This window comes from Sturnus vulgaris, chromosome 2 (genome assembly GCF_052056855.1).
Source record: "Sturnus vulgaris isolate bStuVul1 chromosome 2, bStuVul1.hap1, whole genome shotgun sequence".
Lineage (NCBI taxonomy): Eukaryota > Metazoa > Chordata > Aves > Passeriformes > Sturnidae > Sturnus > Sturnus vulgaris.
The window spans coordinates 41,059,982-41,087,101 of record NC_142244.1 but is presented as its reverse complement, the minus strand read 5'-3'; the positions used below and the strand labels follow the sequence as shown (position 1 = coordinate 41,087,101).

General features: G+C 35.7%; 1 protein-coding gene across 4 annotated transcripts in view; it reads left to right on the top strand.

The window, feature by feature from the left end:
- SLC36A4 (solute carrier family 36 member 4) overlaps positions 1 to 27,120 on the top strand; it is an 83,579-nt gene that overhangs the window by 27,630 nt on the left and 28,829 nt on the right. For all 4 annotated transcript variants that reach the window (XM_014877538.2, XM_088159371.1, XM_014877540.2 and 1 more), the window contains exons 9-10: positions 7,164 to 7,333; positions 11,921 to 12,090. In XM_014877538.2, coding sequence (XP_014733024.2) covers positions 7,164 to 7,333; positions 11,921 to 12,090 — 340 coding nt within the window. The remainder of the gene's footprint in view (positions 1 to 7,163; positions 7,334 to 11,920; positions 12,091 to 27,120) is intronic.

The window sequence follows — 27,120 nt, the reverse complement described above, 5'->3', positions numbered from 1 at the left end:
GTAACAATAAGTAAAGTTTAAGTTCTAGTTTACCACTTAAATATTTTGCCAACATATATTTATTTTTTAAGTTAAATCTGTTGTAAATCATGAATAATTTGCATTTATTGAATTAAGGATGATGGAGACAACAGCTGGGAAAAAAAAGTTATTGTATGGCTGAATATACTTGGTATTAATAGACTTATCATTTTGTCAAAGGAATTTTTAACTCAGTAATGTTCTTGAATGTTCACTGAAGGATATGTCTCCTAAACCTAAAATTTTGTATTCATACATGTTCTCCCAGAGTTGAAAGTCCTAATAACATGCTGCTGAACACCTCTGCAGGCATCAGTAATGGCTCCCTAATAAACTTGTGATTGCAAAATGATACTGATTTGTCAGGAACAGTAGAAGAAAGAATCCTAAAAGAAATGGGAGAGGTGGAAAGGGAAAATGTTGTAATGGTGAATTTGGAATGAGAAGATTATGGCAGGAAGTGATGTGGTGTGTGTTCTTCAACTTGTCTTTGTGTATTCTGTGACTTGTGTTGTGCCTGAGCTGTGTGAGTGCTTCATGGAAGGGTGATGAGTAGTGCAGCTGTCAGGGTGGTGTGCTCTCAAGACAGGCTGAACTGTATGGAACTGTTCTAAGAAAAGTAAAATTGTCAGTGTCTTCTTTTCCTTCTATTTGGATTGATTGGGAGTTTTTTCAGAACTGGATGGTTATTTCTTTCAGTGATGGCCATGTAAAATGTAGGATGTGACACGTAAAACACTTTCTGTGCTGGGGTCCTGTTGTTTTTTAACTGTTGATCCAGGAATGTACATGGCTGTATTTTCAAGGTTTCTTATCCCAGGGCTAAGAAATTTCAGTATTTATAGTTATAAAATTTGTAGGTCCTTGATCCCATTTATTTCCTGTCATACTCATTAATCCTCAGTGGAAACCATTGTAATTTATTTTTTCACTTGTGCAGTAGTGGAATTTGCACAGCCTCATGCAGGATCTCGTCATCTGTATAATCTTTGATGTGTGTTCCTTTAGAAGGTAAAGCAACATATGGGTGGAGGACCATTTCAAATAAAAGACAAAAGACCTTTTGGGAAGACATTTTATTTTAAACCATTTGCATTGAAACAGATTGAAGTTTGTAAATTTTTTGTCTCTTGCCTATGAAGAAGCAGGTGGGGTAGGTGAGAACTTAATAACCATTATAACTTATTTTGAGGGAACTTAAATTCAATGTGGGTTTGATCATTGGCTGGCATAAACATTTAAGTGCCACTGCAGTTTTGAGAAATTCCATTTTTATGTCCTGAGTCAGAAAGTGTCCAGAAAGACACTATCATCTACTACATCTTTATGTATTACTGCAGTGGATTGAAAGATACCCTCCAGCAACACTTGCATTTCTAAGTAATTTTTTGTTTTATCACTTACCGTGTAGAAATTTTGAAAGTAGCATAACTTATACAGAACATGTTAGACCGTAGTACTGTATAGTCTGTAGGCTGCAGTCCAAGTGACTGGGGGCTGGAACTGTCTGAAAAATTAGAAATATAATTTTCGATTAGCATATATATTTTGCTGGACAAAATTACAAACTATTGTAAAGGCCAGAAAAGCATATGACACTTCAGTGATTTTAACGGGACAAATATTTAAAAATGTTATTTAAAAATATTAAAAAATATTTTAAAATATTGGTGACTGAACTAAAATGCTGTTTTATCATTTTCAGTTTGCATTGGAGAGAAATGTTTTGGATTTTGTTCACAAAGTCACATAGAACATGATAATACACAAGCTTGAAGAATTTCAGTTAAATTTCAGAGCAAGCTAAAGACTAAATAAATGTGATAATGAAGTGATAAATAAACTCTTGAACATAGTAAAAGAAAAAAAGAACCCCTGAAGAAAATGCAAGGTTTGGATGGCAAGCTAAGTAAGATTTACACAATTCCTTCAAGCATTGTTAAATCAAAGCCATCAGAATAGGGTGGTAGATTGGGTTTGGTTTTTTTTGGAGGTGAGTAATTCTTTTTTCTGGTGAAACAAGTGGAAAGGGGCTTCACTGGAATCTGAGGAGATTGGTTTTTGGAGTGATTGGAATTACTCAGCAGATTTCAGTAGGTAGTATGTTCTGTAGTGAGAATTTATCTTCTGGATTTATTTATTTCATATAAAACTTTTACTATAAAGATTGATGTACAGTCACCATTTGGCTTGCATTTTTCCTTGGGTAATAGCAGCTGACCTTTTGTTTGCAGTCATGAGGGATGTGTTAAGGAAAATTGGATTGTTTATTGTACGTGTTCTAAATAGTGATGTTCTGTAGCTTACTAAAGAGAGTGAGCTTTAAAAATGTATCTAAAAGTGATAGAATAGAAGCCTGTTGCTCAAAATATTGCATGGGCCTTTTTCTGTGCAGTGCAAGAGGAGATGCACTTGGACAGGCAAGCAAACATGGCAATGTAATAATGATGTATGTTGTTATTATTCTTTTACTTGATGTAACTGTACATTTTCTGCAGACAGTTCCCCTGTAGGCTGTGTGGTTGTAAATCCACCTTTCAGTGAGCAGATTAATTCATTGGTACCTTCTGCAGACAAGAAAGAATGGGCCAGGCCTGCGCTGTGTTGGTTTGCTGAGGTTTTACTATTTTGTCTTTGGAGGTTAGGTAGTACAATTTGGGTTTATGTATCTTGAATACCTTTATAACAGCTTTATTTTGCTGCTGTAGGGATGATTAGACATGTCTTTTTTTTACCCTGAGTAAATTGATAAATATATTGATTTTAATTTTCCAAAATTCTTGACTTGTCTCTAGCTTAACCCAGTCAAAGTTCTGTATAGCTGCCTACCTGAAATACTTATTTTAAATGTGCAGGGGATAAAGGATGGCCATTTTAGTGGGATTTCCTGAGAAATGGAAAGGTGACTATGTTTTTATACATTAAGTATGTCTGCTCTTAAGATACCCATTACAAGATTAGCTTTGAAAATTAAATAAAAGTTTATCTGGCTGCCTGCAGGTCGAATTCTCTGATGGTTTGTTTTTTTGGCTTTTTTTTTTTTTTTTTGGTGCAGTTATATGAAAAGTAGAGTAGAGATTTCTGATTAAAATTGGGCAGTCCCCTGCAGCTTATTTGCAGGAAGACTGTAAGTGTAGCAGGATATTCAAGGCAAGGGTTGAGGAGGCAATGGTATTACTAGGGATGTTTATATTTACTTCAAGCAGCTTGAAATGAAGGGGAAAGCACTTTGCATAATGGATGGTATCAGATTAGCCAGGTTATTTCAAACCTTCAGTTATGATTCTTTGCCAGTTAATTATGGATACTTTTGAATTTATTTGTTGGATGAAAGCAAGATGTACTGTGCTTGTTTTGCAATTTTAAGAAACTAAAGGTTGACTGTAACTAAAAGAACCTAGTATTAAGTTTCAAGGAGTATAATAGTAGTGATGTGTGCAAATGTCACAAAAATGATAGGAAAAACTCTGTGAAGCAGGTGACAGAGAAAAATTATAGAGAGTTTATGCAGTAAGGAGGAAAAAAAGGATAGAAATTGAGAAATTATGAAAAGAATAAACTTACTCTAAAATACCTGATTTCATAGGTGTTTAGGGCTATGACAGGGACTAGCATGAAGGAGAAAGAGCTTGAAGGAAGCACAGCATGGAAATCAGAAGCACAGAAGAGAGCACATTAAATAAAAGGTTAAAAAATATATCTTTGAAACGGAATCTTATCTCATCTCACCTCCTGGTTCCAGAAAGGAAGCAATAAAATCAGAACTGAGAAGCATTTGTGAAAAGAACCTTGTCTCTTGCATTCAGATGAAATGTTAGGTTTTTTGAAGTCATTGCAAGAGGAACTGTGCAGGGAGTGGAAAGAAATTTTACAGTGAAGATCTATCCAGTAGCTGCCCACCAGTGAGTCTGTCAGAACAAGCACTGGCTCACATCATATCTGCCAGCAGCCTCCCTCTCCTTGTCAACACTCCACTGATCTTCTGGATCCTGATGGGCTTCAACAGCTTAGGGAGCCAGGAGTTTGTGTAATACACATATAAATACACATGTAACTGGTGGTTACTTGACATCATGTTAATCCTGTGAGTTACAGGACTTTGTAGCTTGTTTGAAGTAGGTGATACTGGATACTCTATAAAACTTGGCTCAAGTTCTTTGTGTAATTTCTTTGGGGATCAGTTTGACTGAGGGAAGCATCTCCTGCAATGGCGACTGTCTTGAGATTGCTGCTGTTCAGAGAGGGTACTTGGAAGTACCTGGGAAGGGACACTCACCTGGACTGAGTGATGCAGGAAAGGTTGCATTAGCATTCTCATCTGTTCAGCCTGGAGGCACATGTAGTCCTGATAGTAACTCGAGGATAAACTGGGAGGAATTAACATTTTTAAGTATAACTTCAAGATCTACATATGTTAATGTGTCTCTCACCAATAGTCTTATTATCCAGTATTTCTTTTAGCGTCTCATTTCCTTAAACTCAGCAAAAAATGAAACTTGTAATGTTAGAGAGGATGCTCGTATGAGAACGTGAGTTTAAATGGGTGTGTTTTATTCTGATTTACTCATAAATAGACAGAAAATTATATTATTGCATTTAATGAGTAGACTTGATTTAGTGGATAGTTAAAAAGCAGAGTGTGTATGCTCAAGAGCATTGTCCTATAATGGCTTTAAATTGCTTTTAATTTTTCAAAGTTTTTGTTTTCCTGGAGAAACACGAGTCTTCTGGTTTTAAATGCTAAACTAGTTGGGTTTAAATGTTAGAGATAAAAAATTTCAGTATAGTTAGAAATCTAAAAAGAAAATGTCAATGCTTCCTTTGGTCTGAAACACATTGAGCATAGTATGTGCCACTAGTCCTTTATTTATGAACTAATTTTCAGATAGACAATTCTATGATAATCTTGTCTGCCTGTGAAACAAACTTTGTTAAAATGTGAAAAGATTAAAAAGCAGATATCCTGGTCAGAGTCTGTTACAGACTACGTCTCCTTTTGTATTCTTCCTGCTGCTCAACACTCATTTAAAAATTGATTTAATATTTGAAACTCTTCTTTGTTTAAATTTTGCATTCCCTGCCGGGATCAAGTTACAGTCCAAGCTCCGGTTCTTTTCTGGAGGAACAACATCAGCAGTGGAGGCTCTGAAATACATAAAGAAGTTAACATGTATAGTGAATATTAATTGAATAGGAATGAAAATTGCCTCTAAATGTGCACTTTTTTAGGGACCTTTTGGTTCCCAAGTGTAAAATTACTTCTTTAGGATTTCAGATATGGGAGAAATAGGGCCATAGGGGGATAGGTTGGCAGTGGGGAAATTCTACTACAGGTCAGGAAGTAAAGGTGACTAGGAGGAGAGGAGTAATTACCCTATGGAAAATAATATACCAGCAATTCAGATATATCAATTTGTTAGTTAATTAGTGGATGAAATCTGCTATTTTCATGTCTCATATTGCTTAAATAGTAAATATTCAGTCAATTAAAAAGCAATTTTGTATGATGAACAGTAGCTTTTACAGGGCAACCCTGTTGCACTGAGACTGTTTGTCTGTATTAGATATGGCATAAGTGCTAAGCAGGGATGACAAGCTTCTTCAATTAACAGTGCCATACTGTTCATCAAATATAACCTGCACGTCTACTAAAAGATAAGCTCAACTATGAACTTTATTCCACTGTCTGTATTGCCTAGATCCTAATTGCCTAACTTCATTATAGTCATGCCTTTTTGGGACTACGTAAAAACAGAGGCTAGACAAAATTAAGAGAATAAAAAATGGTTATATTTATTAAAGGGCCTTCAGGTACATTTAGGGCAGACAAACTTCTCCCCCAGGAGCTACACCCAAAAGTGGATGACGGGTCTTCCATACTTTTATGAGTTTGCATGTTGGAGATTAATCCTCCAATTGCAGCTTCAGGTAATGAAATAAGTTTACCCCAAGTTTGCTCCCCAACTCACTTTTGTTTACATCTCTCAGGGCCTGAGACTGTTAGATGTCCTTGATTCCCAGGCCTGGAGAGGAATTGTTTTGTCTAACCAAAATGAGAAAACAGTAGCTAACACTCTATACAGAGTTTAGTTATACACTAAAGAATTGCAGGATTGCAAGTATATAAAAAATATAAAAGCTAAAATCGTAAGGCATCAATAGAAGCTTAGATGTTTCACTTAGATGTAGACATAGAGGGTTAGGTGTCTTAATCTTGGACTTCATCCCATATTGAGTAATTGAGATGACTACAGTTCTCCTGAAAGAGGTGGGGAAAGCGTGCTTGTCTAGGAGTATCCATGTACCTTCAGCTGGTGTTTAAATGATGTAAAAGGATCTGTTTTGCCGGTGAAATTGAAGGTGGGAGGAGTAATATGTGAGCTTGTAACTTGGTTTTACTGCCTTAAAATTTTGTCTGGGTGTCTAAAAACTTAAGTTAGAACTTACTGAATGCATTTTTCTAAATGCCATCCAGTACAGATAAAAGGCAGTCTCCAGCAAACCTCACGCAGTAATTGTTGCAACGCCTGTGTCTTCACTGTGAAGTCATGGCAGGCCCAGTGAGATGGCTTGACTATGTGAGGCTCAAAGCACTGTGTTTAGGAAAAGCAGTGCTTAGTGTGCCTGACCCTGCTTCTGTCAGAGAGATGAAAAAGAGCATGGAACTGCATTCTGGTAATCATGGACTCCAGATTCCTTGCTAGGAGGGCTGAGGCTGAACTTGTGTCAGTAGGTTTGTCTGTGATGGAGGCTGACAGTGCAGGCACACCTGACAGGAATAGGACAAATATCCTTGGATTCTGAAAAACTTTGTTACAAAATAATTCATGTTACTCTCATTGCTTATGTATTTTCATCTGAACACCATAAGTTTCTCTTAACAGTTTTTCTAGTCTATAAATATTGCTTTATAATTCCACACTGAGACTTTTTTCCCAACCAAAATATGTGCTTTTCAATATCTGAGTATTTCTATTGGGTACATAAAACATTGTGACCATCCAGGCGGTAAAACATTATTGTAGAATAATCTTACGTATTTATAAAATCACCTAAATTTTGGAAGTTGGCATTGAAAGAGGAGAGACAGGTAGTTTTACACTAAGAACATAAAATGTGATTGATTCTCCCTGTATTTCCAGGTACTGCCATTGGAAAACAGAATGAAGGACGCCACGCGTTTCCCCCTGGCATTGAACATTGGGATGGGAATAGTCATGGCATTGTACATCTCACTGGCCACCCTCGGGTATCTGCGCTTTGGGGATGAAGTCAAAGGCAGCATAACTTTAAACCTGCCACAGGATAAGTGGTAAGTGCCTCTGTGATTTAAAAGCAGTAACCTAGAAGGCAGAAATGTTGCAAAGGTTGTTCCATGCCTCAGTGCCATCAGCGTGCTCAGAGCTTTAATGTATCTGCCATAGAGCTGTGGTCCTAGCCAGTAATTTCTTCCATATTAGAAGGACTTGCTTATGGAGATTGATGAATGATATTATAAGTCATTCCATCTCTAGAAGGAGCTAGTTCCAGGACTGTTGAAGGAGGGAATATGCAGTTTGCAACAAGCTGTCATGCAGTTCTGCAACAAGCTATCTTTACCTTGGATATCTTGGTCATATAAGTGCCCTTTTTTAGTGTAATCACTGAGTTTAGCAGGTGAACAAATGGAATAGAAAACATAAAAGATGAATAGGTTTGTAGTTCAAGTGCAGGTCCATGGACAGTGTATATGATGACTTCCTGTCAGAAGAATGAAGCTTATATTTACCAGTGTCTCAAGGATACTACAATTTTTATTTAGCTTTTTTTTTTTTAAAGCTGTGAGGGCTGCACATGTCACATGCTGAAGATGCACTGAAGATGATTTCATCTGCTGTATTATTAGTTTTGTATCTGTATGTGGATGGATGTACTCTAACTCTTCTCTAATGTAATTAGGTTTTTTTGGTACTTTTGTCTGATAGGCCTAAAATTGGGTATATCAGCAGTGCAAAAGTGCTAAAACTGAAAAGTATTTTAATGTTTTCATTCTGATCAAATAATGTCTTACAGGTTATATACATGCATCTACCTGTTAAATGTCTGTTGTAGTAGCTTATTAAAAGTAGTGAAATCTCAAATTATGGGGGGAAAAAAACTCCTGCTTTGATGAACTGAATGCTGACATTTTTATTCTTTGAAAAAGAGGAGAACACATGTAAAGAATGTTCTTAATTTTTAAGTGTTACATTTTCACTCTCTTTTCTTCCTTTTCATTCCTTGGAGTCAATGTGAACTATGCATTTTTAATATTCTTACGAAGTTTTGTTTAATTGCCAGACTGATTCCAGTGTTTAATACATGAAACTATAAAAATTGTGTCTTGAAGGATGAATGTTTTTTTCATTACTAGAACTTTCATCTATTTCTTACTGCTTGTTTGCTTGCTTTGTTTTTTACTGCTCTTGTAACAACTGAGATTTGGGCCTTAATGTTTTTTTCATTTTATGGGATTTCTCTCTTTCTCTCTTTCTTTCTTTCTTCCTTCCTTTCTTCCCTTCCTTCCCTTCCCCACTCTTTCTTTTGCCCTGCCTTCCTCCCTTCCTTCTTTTTCCAGGGCAATCCCTAGCACAGATACAGGCTGGGCAGAGAGTGGATTGAGAGCTGGATGATCTTTGAGGTTCCTTTCAACCCAAACCATTCTGTGATTCTCTGACATTTAAAAAAACCCCAGAAATCTGCAAATGTTTTCTGTATCTATTCTGTGTGATGCAGCTGAAAGGAAAAATACTTCTATTTCTAATATAACATGGCAGTCCTTGTTGTTTATAAGATTAGTGAAAAGCTTTTCTTAAATGGTGGCTTTGGGTTTATTTGTGCCTTAAGAGAGGTGCTGTTAAAAAACAAGGAGTGAGAGGAATATGGAATAAGTTAAGGTTGCTACTCATCGTTGCTTTTTATTGTGCTCATGCAAGCAACAGGATGAACTTTATTCTGCATCCCTGCTGTCTAACAGAGCTGTTCACATACGAGTTTTCAAATAGCTCCTGGCTACAGTGCAGATGTGATGATGATGATATTTGTCCTGATGGCTTTGCAGGCCTAATGCAAGGAAACAGATAATAAAAGAGATGGAAACTGGTGCTCTATAGGGTTGGGAATTGGTGTTATAAGTGTAATAACCTCAAAGCTACTCAGGGCACATACCCACAGTTAACAAAGTCATCTGTTTTTGTCTTACCCTGGAGAGTACCCCAGAGCACCAAACAAAATTAGGAGAAGCAGCTCAGTGGTGTGCTCAGGGATTGTGATGTATGATGCTGTTGGTGTGCAGAACTGTGGGTCTGCCTGATACAGTACTGAGGGATAAATGGTTGCAATTAACTGGGCTAGCAAAACAAATTTTCAGTGAAGTGTGGGATAGTATTTTGCTATTTGCTCCTCACATAAAAAGCCAGTAAGTTGCCAGTTTGAACTAGAGAAACTGCAAGGAGCAAAGAAATTTTTTATAAGAAAGGCAGAAGAGCCTGGAATGTATCTAAAAAGTGAGACTTGGCTTATGTGTTTAATTCCAGCTGGACAACCCCTGTCTTAAGAATAAGCCTTTCCTTATAAAGAAAATTAAATTTAAATTCTGCTGCTTTCTGAGTTTTATTTGATGTCCTCACAGATGAATTGACTGGAAGGCATACACAGGCCCTAGACTGGTTAAGTTCTTAAGTTTAATTTAAATAGAGGACTGCTCATATTCTTAAAAATTTCCTGCTACATTGGTGCTTTTGAATAAATGACTTGGTGCTGTTGTATTTTAGATAGTGTTTGGAAGTACAAATTGTCACTCAGCATAATATATTACTTAGAATATGTTGAAAATGGACTTAAAGAGTAGTTTTCAGTAGTTGCAGATGTAAATTATAGAAAATTCAGCTTTAGTACTTGGTACTGTCCTTGGTTTGGGTCTCATCGATTTATAAAAAGGTTTGGGTTAGAGAGGACCTTTAAAGATCATCTGTTCCTATCCCCATGCCATGAGCAGAGAAATCTTTCACAGGACCAGGTTGCTCCAAGCTCCATCCAGTCTGGCTGTGAACACTTCCAGGAATGGGCCATCTACAGCTTCACTACCCTAATTTTAAAAAAATTTCTTCTTTGTTCTCTTTGTTTGAGATCTTGTCTCCTTGAGGCTGAATATGAAGGTTCTTTCCACCATCTGTTCTTTGTTAAGATATAAGTGATAGTCTTTATGCAACAGTACCCTTAGTGTGAATCCCAAAGTTAATGACCATACCAGCATTGGATGTATTGAAGTTTGACAAGACTTCACATGGGACTAGTTGAAGTGAAAGCTTTGCATAATTATTGCTCTGTTTGGTCTAGCTGTGTTGTTCTGCAAGTTTTGTTGCGCTACTTGCCAATGTTTCTACCCTTAAAATGGGTATAATGAAATCTAAAATGTAGAATTGAAAAGAGGTTTAGCAAATATGAATTATTTAGATTTTTATTAAAGGGCAGCCTAAGGAGTCATCTTTTTCTCATTGGAATATAATATTAAATTGCTAATAAAATCACGTCAGTAATATAAAATATTTTTTTTAATTTGTTAAGTTTTAATCCCCATAGAGCTGTACAAAAACAGTGTAATGGAGATGCTTACTTTGAACTACTGTGTGTTTAAAGTTTTGAATCCTGTTTTTGAATTTATTTTAGAAATTACTTTTGTAAAGGCTTGGGGTAGTCTGAAGCCTGAGGATTAGAGGTGAATTCTAGGTATCTGGTCAGTTAAAATTTAGCCAGCTAAAATCTATCTAAGCTTCTGGAATAAGGACAGTCTTGAAGAGCTCTTGTTCCCTCTAAATTTCTAAAAGCTGCTCAGCAGTAAAAAAGATGTGTGTCACAAAAGCAAGAGCTTCTAAACTATCTATGCCATTATGTCAATATGTAAATTGATGTAACAATTTTTCTATTTGTCCATTTGAATGTGCCTTCGGTGATTCCCTCAATTGTGTGCAGTGATGGCCAAACATTTGATACGGATAATTTAAGACCTATTAGTCAAAATTTATTTTTAGTTGAAGATTATTTTTCTTCTCTTCCTCATATAGAATCATAGAAAGTATGGTCGAAAAGAGTTGAACTGTAGAGATAAAATTTTTGCCATGCCATGCCATTTGGCCACAGGATAAGGGGCCAAAAGCAGCCCTGGCTGGATTTTATTTACTACTACAGATACAGACTGTGATACTCAAAGAGAGAATGCTTTAAGTGACCCCTGCAAGGCTTTGAGAGCTACGAAGGTCAAGGTCCTATTTGTTCTTCCCCTATTCCTGATGCTTTTTTAAATTTTCTTACTTATTCATGTTGGCTTTTCTTCGCTTGAACATCTTCTTAGGGACTGAAGCAAAACCCAAGGTTTTCAGTGCTTGATCTGCTTGGCATCATTTTCTGTTAAAACGTGTTGTTTATGAGAAATATTCTCTTTCCCATTTGTGAACACACAGCACCCCATGGCAAATGAACCAAGTCCTCATCCAAAATTTTTATAATGTCCATAGAAAGAAAATCGTACAAAGTGACTTATAATTTCTGTCAGTTTCCTGTAAGCAATGACAAATACTTGTAGTAATGCAGCACGAATTTAAAATATATCTATATTTAAAACTGTTGGAGGCATGGATAGCTCTTTTTCATTTATTTACTCAGCCAGAAGTAACAGTGGTAAAGATGTCTGAACTTTATTGGAAAATTTACTCTAGTTGGCTTATCTTCTGCAATTTCTTAGACAGTTAAAATATGATATTCATGTTTGCTGGGGGGATTTTTTTTTAATATGTATGTATATGTATCTCCTTAATTATCAAGCTAATTTTTAATGAAGAATTTGCAACTTACATACTTACATGACTGTAAATGTTTTCAACAGGTTGTATCAGTCTGTAAAAATTCTGTACTCCTTCGGGATTTTTGTGACGTATTCGATTCAGTTCTACGTCCCTGCAGAGATTCTTATTCCAGTTGTCACCTCCAGAGTGAGGCAGAAGTGGAAGTTACTCAGTGAGCTTGTGGTGAGAGCACTGTTGGTCTGCTCAACCTGTAAGTATGTGCAGAATATCCATTAAAAAACCATTTTGTTGGGACCCGCTTATTTAAATATATGTTTTGTTTTTATTTTTCCAGAAGCTAGCAAATTTGAAATTTTGTTTTAATACTTCACTACATTTTGGCTTTTATGAGCAAGTGAAACTAATGTTGTATTTGTATTTTAACCACATTTGTTTTAGTAGGTGTGACCGGTTATTTGACAACAATATCTTTTGCCAGTGATACCCTGAAGCTGCCAACAGGAAAATAAACCTTTTCCAAATAAAATTTTTTAAGTGAGACACACACTGCTGAGATTTGTCTGCATTTATCTATGTGATCTTCCATGCTTGTCATGGAGAAATTGTTTCTCTGTTTTGTTGATCTGAGGATTAAGCCTAAAGGTGTGTTAGCTCTATATCCATAAAGTAGCATTGGCAAGTATAGATGCCTGGTCACAGGATTCATGAAGTGTCACTTATTTTATGTGATAATGTTCCAAAGTACTTTTGAATCTCTACTTTCAGTCCCTGTTACTCCTGTTGTTTTTCTTGCTTGTCCCCTGATTTTCCCATCACTCCTACTGTGTCCCTGCTTTCTCACAGCTGGTTGAGATCTACTGGCAGGAGTCAGCAGAGCTGACATTGAATGGTGAGTGTAGTCTCATCTAGGAATCAATATTCCTGAAGATAAGGAACGATGGGGGAAAGTTCAGCTTTGCCTTTACAGCTCCCAATCAAAGTGCTCAATAACTTAGCAACCTGTTCTCACAGACATTATAAAAATTGTTTCTAGAACAAAACTGGCTTCTTGACTTAACCATTTGTATTGAAATGAGCTGTTAATGCCTTAAAAACAATCAAAACTGATAAATAAGCAAAAAAATGCTAAACCTTGTGTTTTAGGGTAAAGTGTTGATGAAAGAGAAGATATTTGGTTTGTTGTCTCCATTCCCTTAATGAATGCAGTAGCTAATATGCTGGATGACACCTAAGGATTGTTGTCAAAGAAAACTTTAACATCCAGTGAGACCTTGTTAAGGTCAAGCCTGTTGAGAAAAACAGTTTAATGTCAGTGCAATTTAATTACTGCAGTAAGCAAAGGGAAATACATCCATCTAATGACTTTCTCTGAAAATATATCTGCATTGTAAAATTAAAAAAATAAAAGAAAACACAAAATTTTCTTGAATTATGAAGTACGTATCTCCTGAAGCATCATATAGCCTGTGTTCTATTTCAAGTGATCAAGGTGTTAAGATTTTAAGATTGAGGATAAGTGAGTATACTGTTGCTTACAGCCAGAGGTGTTTATGGGTAAAAGATACATAGATTAAACTATCTGATGAGAAGAGCCAGTGGTGAACAGGCTTAAAGGCACATTTCCCTGATTCACTTGGGAAAATTATAAATTACTTCATAATATTCAGCCATAGGTTTTTTTTCTTAACTTTATAATTGACCTTTGTAATTTGTGGGTGATTTCTGAAAAGGGAAATCTGGAAAACAATCTCCAAGAAAAGAAAGTAGAAAAAGAAAGGAAATTAGCTATATACATGTAAAGATACATACATACAAAAGATATAGCTATATATATAATGATGTAACATTAGAATGCTCTATCTTTATGTCTGAAAAAAATATGGATACTAAAATTGTACCTAGTGTATGCCATTGCAACTTAACCTGTGGTATGAATCTTTAAAATTAAGTTGCTGAAGTGTTACTGGTGTTACTGGGATATTTGCGCATATTAAATTATTTGCTGCAAGGCACAAAAAAGTAACATTAAAAATTTGCTCTTAAAGGTTTGATGTTTGCCAGGCTGTTGTGTAATGTGTTGTATTATCCTAATGGCATTTCAGGTTTTTCCCAGGTGGTTTCTACAACTTGTATGCATGCAGTGGCTGTAATACTTTTTCACCAACAATTGTGTAATCTCCCACGCTTGCATTCATCTTCTGTTTATAATTTTTCATTGGTGCACAGGTTTTAAACTGAATTAATTTAAATAACGTCACTTTTCACTTAGCTGCACTTTGTCTGATTGCAGACCATGGTTCCTAAAATGATTCAGAAAGTGTTTCTTTAATAGAAAGTAAAAATCCAAAACCTTTTAAATTGAATTTTAGAAATTAAATGGTTTTGATATCAGTGACAGAGTATGTTGTAATGTCTGGACCATTCAGAGGTCATGCACTGATTAAAGGGAATGTGTTTGCTTGAAAATAATTCTTTGGGAAGAGAAACTTCAGCTGTGTTGCTAGTAACACATTAGCTTTTTAAAAGAAGACATGAAAAATCATTTATTACTAATTCTTGGGGCTTTTGCATGACTCTAAAATTATGTCATTGTTTTATTGTTGGAGTATATGAGAAACTTTTTTTGGAAGAAGCACACTTAGGAGTTGGTTTTTGTTTTTTTGTGTTTTTTTTTTCTTTTCCTGGTCTGATAAGGTTTGTTTTAAGTATGGACTTGACAAGCGTCTGAGGATGTAACACACACCCAAAAGCCATCTCTGTTGCTTAGGGCTTTTCATTACTTACTTGCTCACTTTTGGACACTTAGTGTTGCAGGAGAATGATCACAGGAATCATGCATTTTTAGCTTTCCATGTTCTGCTGCTTCTGCTTTTTCTTATTTCATTAGCAAGAGACAAGCATCTCTTCATATTTGCTTGGATTTCACTGCATATGGTGTAGCAAGTTAGAAGATCCCACCATACTTCATAAATCCTGACATAAACCATTGTTTTACAAACTCAGGTGAGCACCTGGTGCACTGAGTGGAGGGGTGAGCTAAGCTTGTGTTAAAAGCCCAGCCTAGAGCTGGAGATTGGGTTTGGTGGGAGCTGGATGTCTAGCTAGCTAGGCAGGAGTAGGATTGAAAGTTGGACTAAGCATCACTGTTGGTGGGCTAAATTAGAAATTAGGAACACACGAAAATAGAAGGAATAGGACAAGAGTCTCCGTGGGGTTTGGAAAGCACTAGGAGAGATACACAGGTGCAATTTTGTGTGGATATTGCCTTGGTATTGGCGGTATTTGAATGTCAGATAACCTCAGTGCTTTGAAATATTTGTCAGGCTGCAATTTTTATAATGTTGAAAGTATTTACCCCAACTTTACATATTGAAAACACATGTCACAAATATAGTTTGGATCTGTGTTTGCTGCATCTGCTTGAGTGAAGGTCATGCCCAAGGCTCAGCCCTTAGCCAAGCCTGTTACACAATAGGATTGTATGTCCAGTACGTTGGGATTAACTGTTAAAGTATGAAGCTTTTTTAGTTTGCTTCTGAAGGTACTGGACCGTCCTGGATGAATTTTTAAAAGGTCTTTTAATGTTGTTATATAGAAAGCTGTAAGTTTTATCTTTCCAGAAGTCAGTTTGTCTGGGAGGACAAGAAAACACCAGTTTTTACTCAAATTAGTTCCGTTATGCCCATTGCTTGAAATAAACTGCTGTTATATCATGAGTGTTCCTTACTCTCTCTTGCTTACTTGGTACTGAGATCATGGTGGTTCTGGAAGGGGAGAACTTGAAGAGATTTTTTTCAACTTATGCAATTGATTCTCCTGTATTAGCAGCTTCAAAATATGCTGAGAACTTGGAGATTGAGAGAAGATCTATTCAGAAGCTAGTCTAGTCTAGAAGCTTTAGTCAGTGTTGATGCTAAATGGCATCAGACATATTCACTTCTGATACCTCACAGTAGGAATTGTGGTAAAAAATTTAGGATGGGGCAAGAATATAAGTTTCCACTAGAATGAAAATGTAAATATCTCACTGTCTAGCAAGGACCTCTTCATGTCTTCTGACTGAAGGACACTGAAATCTCCTTGCTGGATGTGTTGGAAGAAGTATGAGGAAAAATAAGTAATATTGAGAAAATATTTTATCTGAAAATGTGCCAACAAATTTAAGAAGTAAGGGAATAAAATAAAAGAGAACAATTCTAGCATTACTTTCATTTTTAAAGAATAAGTTGTGTTTGATTTATTAAAGGTAGTAATGAAAGAATTTTTTGTGAATTGGTAAAAGAAGAATATCAGCAAATATGATGGAGAAAACTGGAGCTGAGCATTAATAGTACCTTTTAATCCACATGAGAAGTTTAGAATTTTTTTTTAAAATAGCTTGATTTAGGGCTGTGTTCCTGCAGCCACAGTTCTGTTAAAAGGAAAATTAAGAAATACTGCATCTGCATGTGGATGTGGAGATGTCACTTGAATTGTCAGCTGTTTTGATTATTACCTTGAAATGAAAGAAATTTAATTGAAGGGCTGATCCAGCTGAGCATGAACGGAGCTGTTGTTGAGCTCTTGCCATTAAGTCTGAGCTCAGTGTGTAATTTTACCAAGAGGAGAATAAATGCATTATTCAGTTGAGCTTATCAGTTATGTTTTCTAAATATTTCTCTATTTTAACTGTATCTGGTTTTAGGAAGAACAGTTCTCTATGCTGAACAATTAGACACAGGATAAAATGATGTTTACCAGATGTCTTACATTGTTTATTGACATTGTGCCAATAAAGTACTTATTTAGAGTAGCTGCAGGAGAGGTAACATGAAGGAGCTTTAAAATCTAGTAGATCTTAATGCATACTCTTAGGATAAAGTGGTAGTCATTTATATAGAAGAGACTTATGTATGAGCTGTTAGACACAGTTTTTTTAAAAATAAGCATTTGTTCATTTCAGAGAGTAATATTAATGACAGAAAAATGGAATAGTTAAATTAGTGATTTAAGAAAATTTCAGATGGGATATAAAATATTTGTGTGGACTGCTAACAGGTCCATCATAGTAGGCTTTAACACAAAACGATATGATTTGGCAAAGGAATAACATCAAATATTTTATTAATTCAGTTAATTTTTCCCCACTGTGTATTGGGGTTTTATCTGGAGCTTTTTTGGATATGGGGAGCTGGTGAGCATAATGCTTGCTTCCAGGTAGAGGACCCTGTGCTATGGTTTTAAGTTGAGAGATGATCTTTGTGTGGTTGGGCATATGCTTGGGCATGAGAAATAGGTATGTGAAATCAGATTTTTTCAACCTTTTTGAGTATCTTTGCAAGAAGACTACATCTCTTAATTTCAGGGTTAATATATCCTGTTTATGAGTCCTTTCTTTCCATGTGCTGTTACGAATTGTCATATCTTATGAGTTGCCATTGGCATCAATTTATGGACATATAGTAACTTATGTTCTTTTTAACAGTGCAAATATTAAAATATTTTTTCCCAATTTTTATATATGGAGATCAGATATCTCTGGTTTACGATTAATGGTTAAATGTTATGGTTTATTTGAATGGTGCTGCAAGTGCTTTTTTTTTCTTATTGTTCTAGAGACATTAATGTGTGAATGCATTTTCCTTATAGAACTGTAGGGACTAGCAAAATGGTCTCATGTTAGATTCATCATTGCAGAGTTTTATATTTTAAAAGCCATATATAGAAAGTTCAGGTTGTAAAGTAAATTCCTGAAAAGCTAAAACAAGTCGTGCTTTACCTGTTTGGTGATTTTTTTAATTACTTTGGTGTATGCTGGATGTTCAGGTGTTAGTTAGGATTTTGAATAAATTCTGATTTTATACTTCAGATTTTGGAGTACAGTTCTTTTCCAAAAAAATTTTATGGGAAAGAAAGTAAAGTGTGGACTTGAATATTGGATGCTGGGATATACTCAAGAACTATCTGGACACAATCCTGTGCCATGTGCTTTGGGATGGCCCTGCTTGAGCAGGGAGGTTGGACCAAATGACCCACTTTCCTTTCCAATCTTACCCATTCTGTGACTCCGTGATTCTATGATTTGTGATTGAGGTGAAAAATGGAAAATTTTGAAAGATTTGTAATAAAAAAATTAAAAAGTAATTTAGAGCTTGTCATGAAATACGCTAGATTTTCATTCTGAGACATTTGTTCCATAATTTACAGAACAAATGAAGAACAATAACTTTAAGACTAATCAGGCCTGATTTTATTTTTTAGTTTCACTCTATATTTTCTGTGTGGTTAAAAATATACTAAAGTGGTGATGTGAAAATTCTTTGTCCAAATAACAAATATATATATATTTTTTCTCTAGCTCATAGAAAGTGAACTTTATTTGTAATATTTCAATAATTCATGAATTTGTATTTCTCCATTATTTTAGCCCATTATATTTCTATGCATGAACTGACTTAGAAGAGAAGGTCATTTATCAGGTTTCTTCTTAAATGTCATACACGAGCCAGTGATTTTCTGTCATACTTATTGAGTGGAGCAGCTATTTTTGTATATACCCCTTATTCAATTTACATCTATTCAGTGCTTCATAGACTTGAATTTTCCTTTAAGATCCAGAGTTTCCTAAGGGGAAAGTAAAGGATTCAGCAGATGGAAAAACATCAGTTTGTTAGTGCACAGTTAAGAGGAAATAGATAATGGTGTTTAGCATTTTAAAAATTTCCCAATTTTTTCCAGGGCATTGGCATATGTCTTCCTTTCTTCCTTTTGATGTGCAACAACACAGAATTGAAAAGCATATTTAGTTCATGGACATACCAAAAATAATAGCGTGCTGTGCTTTGCTTAGTTGTTGAATCTGACCTGAGTAGTGTTGAATATTAATCTGTACGTTTTCACTTGATAAGGTCCCCTTGAGCGTAGATGTTGTGATAATGAGCAACCTTAATTTACTGCTACAGAAAGTCTAAGGAACCTGTAGCACAAATGACATCCTGTTCACTTTTTAATCCTTTTGTTTTCAACATCATGTTCAAAGATTCAGTGGTTTGTTCCTTTCTGTTGTATCCTGCAAACCTTATTCTGTTTAGATTTTGTTTTTTTTAAACATGAAAGCTTTCCTAGAGCTGACTTGCACTGTGGCCCCAGAACTTTGTCATGGCACAAACAGAAAAACTGTTTTCTAGAGTTTGGGGGATGGGGGGAGAAAGAGGAATACCTTTACAGTATTTTTTATGATCTGTGAGTCAAATTAACATCTTACTGCTTACAAATGTAGAATATCTTCTCTCTCTTGTCTTTGGTTTTCTTTATCCCACAATATAATAATTCCATATTCTTCATCATACTAGTTCTAGCAGTCAAGCAGAAAAGAGAAGATTGACCTCACTCATCAGCACAATCCCCCTGTTCTCTGTTTAACTATTTTGTGTATTTTTTCATTCTGCAAGCAATGGAACAATACTGTGTTTTGGCTTGCAGTAATGCTCACTGATAAACCTCTTCTGTTGTCACAGTAACATTGTTTTGAGGTCAAAAATTCTATGTCTTGTTCTTTGAGGTTGAATGAGATTCTTATTTAACATGGAGTGTTGTGATAAGGTTATCTCAGCTGTAGTTCTTCAGGAGAAGATACCTTGAATCATATTGCTGTCCTACTAAACTGGTGAGAACCTCCTTCCTGAAGACTCCTTGGTTCAAAGTCAGGTTTCCAAAGGAATTAGGAGTCCGTCAGCATTTCCCCCCACAAGTGGCTCTGTCTTTGCTGAACTAAGATCAGATGCCATATTTTTGTTCTTCCTGCTTTTTTACTCTCCTCACTGGTACCTCAACATGATCTTGCTGTTTGCATTTTCTGTGACCTTTCAGATTTCAACACCTCCCATTTTACTCTTTTTTTGAAAAGCCACCCACTCTCATGTTCTGTGTTTATCCACTACTTATTCCATAACCACAAACTTTATATTTTGTAACTTTGTTGCATTTAGTTTTCCATTTTTGTTTCTTTGCATTTCCCTTTCTTTTATGCTTTAATTGTTGGACATAAATTATCTGTGTTATCAGACAAGAAGCCGGAGGATTATCAGTATAAATGCATCAAATGAGCCATTTGATTATGTGACAAGTAATCAAATTCACACGATGTATTCCAGATCTAAAGTCTAAGTGGTGAAGGAAGCTGCAATTACGTGGTTTATGTTTACTTTAATTATCCCTATTTGATAGCTACACACTATATTTCTTTCTGGAAGGCAAAATGATTGCTAATGCTTGCTGCAAAGTACACCACTGAGAATATGGCAGGATTTAATTTTAAGACCTGATACTTAAGCATATAGACTAGGCTAGAAGAATTTACTGTTCAGTTAAATGTACATTCAAAATGTATGTGGAGTGTGATTTAACATTTTGATCCTGTTTCAAGGTGGCCATAAGTTACTTACTTTGTGGAAGTGTCCAGTGGAATTAGGATGCAGCTCAGAGACATGAATGATTTTTGATTACAGAAGCACAAATTCTAGATTTATTACTTTTGGGAAAAAGGGGTAGTAATTTTGGACTTCATTGTGTTAATTAAAGTCCAGTCTGTACAGTTAGCTGATTTTTAACAAATTCAAGTCAAAATAATATTTAATGAGCTAGAAAGAAATTGCAAGGCAGCTGGATGAGGTTAAGGAAAAGTTAAAGTATCATGAATGAAAATTAAATTATTCATTTTTGTGGATCTGCTCAGCTGGATATCTAAGATATAATTCACATTCATCTTTGTGCCACATAAACTGTGGAGTAGTGATAAATTAACCTGCCTTCCAAGGATACAAGAGTCTGCTGTGGAATTGGGAGAAACTGTGAATTATTTGGTAGCGTTAGCATTTATTCAGTAGGAGAAAAGTAACTGGAGTCCTTTATGTTTTGGGTCATCCCAGGTACATTTCCATGAGTCCCTGTTTTAGAAACGACTCTTTATATTATTTTTTTAATTGCTGAAAGGAACTGCCTTCCTGTGTAACTCTGGTGGTGTCTGCTTCAAAGCAGAGAAAAGTACCTGAAGTGTTGGGCATATCCATCTTTATTGTAAAGATTAATCCAGTAAGTTACTATCCTTGCTCTTTTATCTGTGTATTTAAAATTTGGCTTTTTCTGTGTCGCATTTATCAAGCTACAGCTTTTAGGTACCATTCTTCTATCTGCTAGTTTTAAGGATCCTTTTTTCCTCATTTTGTTCCACATGTTAGTACAAGCAGGCCATGATAAAGTTGCAGTTGTGTACTCTCTCATAAACTAAAAAGACTGATGTTAGGAGGCATTTTCCAAAACTTCATATTTAAGATAATATACCTGGTATAAAAGAATGCTAACATTGATGCAATCTCTTTCACATCTGTTTGGGTTGGAAGGGACCTTAAGGATCATTCAGTTCTAATCTCCCTGCAATGAGCAGGGACACCTTACACTAGACCAGGTTGCTCAAAAACATGTCCAACCTTACCTTGAACACTTCCAGAGATGGTGAATTCACAGCTTCTCTGTGCAGCTTCTTCCAGTGCTTCACTCCCCTCTTGAAGAATTTCTTCCTAATATCTTATCTAAATCTACGTTGTTTTAGTTGAAAACGGTTACCACTTGTTCTGTCACTCCAGGCACTTGAGAAAAGTCCCTGTCCAGCTTTGTTGTAAGCCCCTTTTAGGTCCTGGAAGGTGCTATATCTCTCTTCTCTTATCCATCTAGGGGAAAATAGTTTAAATTGTGCTTACCATGGTGCTGCGCTTATAAGTACACATTAAAATTTGGGAAGGGATCTTGGAGTCATTGTCCCGAGATTTCTGAAGCCGTGAACTCACTATCCACTGGCAACAAAAAGGACAATGAAATTGTCAGAAAGCAAGATGAAGGGCATCGTTTTGCTGCTATATAAATCTTGGCTTTTTGTTGTTTAAGTGTCAGTACAGTCTGACAAGGATGTACTGGGGTGAGAGATAGTATGTGGAGAATAAGAACTGTTCTCTGACTTCAGCCCACATTCAGCTCTGGGGGAGTCAGTTTCTTACTAACACATGCTTTTAAAGCCATTCCTTGCCGAAAGAAAAAAGTATATATCTGATAGTTCAATGCAAAAATGAATAATACAGTAGCTGTTTTCCCATGTTACTCTTAAAATTTTCATTGGCAATTATCAGAGGAGTAAGAAGATAACTTATTATTTTCATTTACTTTTTCCTTCTATGCATAGTTGTTGTGTTTTATATTTTCTTCAGTAGGTGGTTGAACCCCAAGGAAAAGAACAGCTTAGTTATTAAGTGGTGTATGTGCATAACTTAGAGTGCTCTGCTCTTGCCATGAGAGAGCTGAAATGACAATAATCACAATAAAAATAAACACACAAATTACTGTGAGCAATTGTTTTAGCTCAAATAACTGTCATTCTATATAACATAAAATTACAGGGGATAAGCACAATAGAAATAATTGCTATGATTAAATACAAACAAAGTGCTTGATAGCAAAATATAAAGCAAGAATTCAGACTTACTGATTTGGTTACCAGAGTGCAGGGTAACATTGTAAATTCACCATAGATAATCAGTCTTCAACTAGTTTGCAACAAAGGACTGTGTATAATAAAAAGCATGAGTAGTTTTCTCAAAAGGATCCTGGGTCCTGTTGTTCTTGATTTTCCAACTTAAATCTAAAAGCCATGAATGTAGAGCAAGTTCATGGAGCAAGTTCAAAATCAATGCTGAGTGCTGAATATTACTGCTCTCACTTGCCAGCACGTGGAACATAATAACAAGTTACATCCTTAGGCAGGCAAGTTTTTGTTTCTACTTGTTATTTAAGGTAACAGGGATCGATAAAAGGGAACAAAGAAGTGATGGCTAACTTTTTTTCTAACTTATTTATTCAGCTCTGTCACTTGGAATAGCTACACTCTGCAAATGAAGATCCTAGTAAAACTGGTATGGTTCTTTTCAGGATAGTTCATCTAAGGCTGGTTTTCTGTGTCTTGTGTTTCGAACACTAGACATGCTGAACCTCCTTTGAAGCTTTAGAGAAGACTGAAGAAGGAATTTTGATACAGGATATCATTAATATTTGCTGTTCTGTGTTTTGGAAAGGCTTAGCATTTCCATAAAGCTGCCTGCTGGTTTATGTACAGCTATAAAGTTATCCCACAAGCTGAGAATCAAAATAATTTTCTCTAATAATATCACAGAAAAAAAAATTGCAAAGTTCATTATGCAACAAAATGGACTATTATGTATATTCAGATATATGCCTCTGTATTTCTAATGCAGATCACAAAACATTAGAGAGAGAAAATTTATGAAGCAGACCCTAACCTCTGGTATAAAGTCAGGTTCACTGAGTGTCACACAACAGTAGAGAGTACATGAGCATTCCTTATACTATAGGCTATTATAATGTATGGAGTAAGACTAGAAATCACCAAAATAATAGCTGAGATCAAAAAACATACATAATAGCTAAAATCCTAGGTAGCCTTTTTCCCTGATGTGTGATGAGTTGTACAGCAGCTTTTCAGGCAATAAAGCACTGAGTCACTTTCAGCATTTCTCTTCCAGTAAATGTATTTCTGCTACCTGCAGATCACTTTCCTGTGACCTGTTTAAAATATCTATTGTCTTTATATCAATACATTTAAAGACCACTTACTGGATGCCTGTAACAATATTTTTATCTGACACTGGAGAATTCGGATGGTGCATGTACTAGTATTATGTATTTATAAAAGAGAAAAAAAAATTAAGATAATGAGAAGTAAAGACATCAAACATATTTGAAGTAATGAACAAAACCCCATGTAATTTCAGTTTCATCACTGTCACATGAAGGAATGACCCATAGATTTTCTTCTTTTCAACCAAAGGCAACTTAGCATACCTCTCTCCTTCCACAAATTTGTTGTTTACTTGAAAATGGTACAGCATTAATGGATATTTGGCAGTGGGTACTGGACTGGATGTTATAAGTTAAGGAAAGCATCGTAAATAGTAAAATACTGGCACAAATAAGTTAATACTGTATTTTACTAACTGAGGGGGTTGTAGTTTAGTCAGTTCATTGAGAAATTCCTAGCTATTGGGCATGTAGATGATGCAGGAAATATTTTGAGGAAAATTGGCTGAGAAGTTTATGTTCTGCTTCTTTATTCTTCACAATTCAGGGTGCAGCTCTGCTGCAAGCCAGTGTCTGGTGTCAGAGCTTCTGCAAAGGTGGTATATGAAGTTAAAGTGAAATTTTAAAATTGACTTTAAAAAATCTGCAAGTAACAGAATAAAATACATCCCTTGCTGGTGTCAATTCCTTGGCTGAATCAGGAAAGTCATGATACTGTGTTTCTCACTGGTGCACTTCAGGTAACTGTGAAATTAGAGGACCTTGAAGAGACATTATAGAAGCTAGTGGTTGACAGTATTACCAAAGAGGGATACTGCATATTTTGGAGGGTTGGATAATGCACAGGGTGTCAGTAGTTGCTTCAAAGAATCACTTCACTCTTCTTTGTTTGTGAAAGCATAAATCCTGCATGAGATACTGAACATTAGGAAGATATTACCTGGGTTTCAATGCAATTCACTGTACCACAGGAAATGAAAATATAAGAATTATGTATTGCTGTTCTTTTTCTGCATGAAAACACCTTTTAAAAAAAGCTTTTATACTTCTGTTGTCCTCTATTTGGAACTCATGCTGTGATCTTCAATATTGCCGGGGCTGTTAAAATTTTCAACTGGCTACTTTATATGTGTTGAGAGGGCCTGAGAAAGATTGTGCTTGTATGTCCTTTCAAGGTCTCTTTTATTGCTAATTTCCTAGTTTCTTTTGCTATTTTCTTGTCACAAAGTTCATTTATTTGGAATCCCTACTCTGTGCAGCAGTATTAAATACTTAATTTCTTTCGTGTGCATAGAACCATGGAAAATTGGAGTTTCACAGAAATGAAATAGTTTCCTAAGGTAAAATTTCAGTTTCCTAATATGAAAATTCAATATTTGAAAATACTGTCATAAATACTGTTAAAATAAAATATAGGAAAAAGTAATTTTGAAGGAGAAAGACTTTTAATATTTATAAGTATTTCACTTGCAGAAATATTGACTGAATTATTGGTAATAATAACACATTTTGAGAGCATAAGAATTTATAAAACCAGACATAAAACCAGCTTTTATATCTGAACAATTCTTCCATCCTTAGTACCGGTAAGTTTAGAAAACAAAACTTAACTCTTTTTGGCTTTTCTCCATTTTGAAAGAAGTCCTTCTGTGCTGATTTACTCCTGCTTTGGATTACTTTTGAGCATGGTGTACTGTTTAAATTTTGGAGCAAAGGAATTGATAAGAGTGTTTAAGCTTTTGTTTATAGATGAATGTAAACGTTTTGAGGTTGATAATTTCATTATCTACTTGGTTACTTTTTGAACCCTAAAGTTGCATTAAAATCTTGAGACTTGTTCACAGATTAGTGCGTTACTTAAAATGTAATTTAGTTTTGACCTTAAATTGATCTAGTATGTACAAAGAAGTAATTTACTACAGCTCATGATTTAGAATTGAGTTTCTTAAACAGCAGCTTTTTAAAATAACAATACTGGGTAATTGAGTATATAATTGTAGTTCCCTTAATTTCATAATTCCATAGCCTTTTCAGAAGGTTGCAATTTTGTTTTTCATCACAGCTTTTTAAATCAGTGTAGAACTGGAATGGGGCAAACTATGATGCAAGGGAGCGAGACAATAGTTGCTCTCCAGTGGTTGGTGCAGGTATTGGCTGCAGCACCACTGCAGGGAGCTGCAGAGTAGGTGATGTGTTTGCCTGACCACTAACTCAGTGAGGAGGGATGTTGGAAGCTTAAAACAATCCACTGGGGATCTGAGAATTTGTGGAGCTCATGCAGTAAAGGTATGTTTTGCAAGGACAGGTTCCACATGGAGAAGTAGGGCCAAACAGCCACATGGCAGGAGAAAGATAATACCCTCTTTTTTTTCCTGGAGACCCGTTGCCTCCGGGAATGAGAGATTGCTGATGGTGCTGGAAATGTTTCTTTCTTATCCCAAGGAAGTTCCAGTCAACATTCACACAGATGGAGAGACTAGAGCAGTTTGATAGAGCTGTTAGTAGTTTATGTGCTAAGCTGGTCAATGCTTGCACTGATTATCTCAGATGGTTTTAGCTTCTTTTTTTACAGGTTCAAATATTTCATTGTTTTGAACAAAAAATGATTTTTGTGTGTGCTTCTACATTCCAGATTTTATTTGCATTGTCTCCTATGTTTATATGTAAATTAAGAGACAAATCACACCATCTGTTTTGATATTGTACTTATGCTTTTGGGAACCAACAAATTCAGACCTTTAATTTTACAACTGGATATCTTATTTAGAAGTGCAGCAGTCAGGATCTGAGATTTCCATAAGTGGGAAACAAATATTCTACAGCAATGTAAATGGTGGTTAAACTTCTGTGATTTTTTCCACTAACTTGTTTTACAGATACAGGCAATAGCTTCTCATCCTTCCAGCAGAGAATTCAAAACCAAACAAAACTTTATCCTTTAACAGCCATTTGAATTGATTTTTCAGTTGTTCATGTTGGGAATGTGATTTGGATTGTCTTTCCAAAGCATATAAAGCAGAGGCTTTCTGCTGTCAGAGCTATCAAGTCCCATCCATTCCAAGATTTTCATAGGGGTATGTATGATGGTTTTCAACCTGGATTTTGAAACGTTAAGCACTGCTGAAGTGTTGTACTAAGGACACTCCATGTACTTCTAGGGAATGACTCGCAACCTTTATGGTCCTCCATAGTATTGTTTGCATCTCCATCTCTTTCGTGTGAGGATTTGCTCTCTCCTGAAGTTTTTCTGTAAGTGATGTGGTACTTCTACAATCCAGGACATGGGAGAATATTTTTTTTTAATGATAAGGAGATAATTTTTTGTAAAAATATATTTCAATCTAAAATTCAGGGTCCTGTTGAAGACAGTGCCTTCACAGTATAGAAATGAAGGCAGAGACCCTAGTCAAGACCAGGCTAACACTGCACGTTGCTGGCAGTGGCAGATGTGCTGCAGCATCTCAATTAAGTCTAGTTTAATTACTCTGCTGTATAATCAGGTAGTAATTCTGTCTTAAGGATCAAATTGCAATTATCTCTCCATTTCATTCCAGTGACCTTCATGTGAGAAAGCTGAAAACTATAATGTAATTGTAGGGATTTTCTGCTCTATAAATGCTGATGCTTATCAATATGTAGTAAAAGAAACCCTTAAATAACT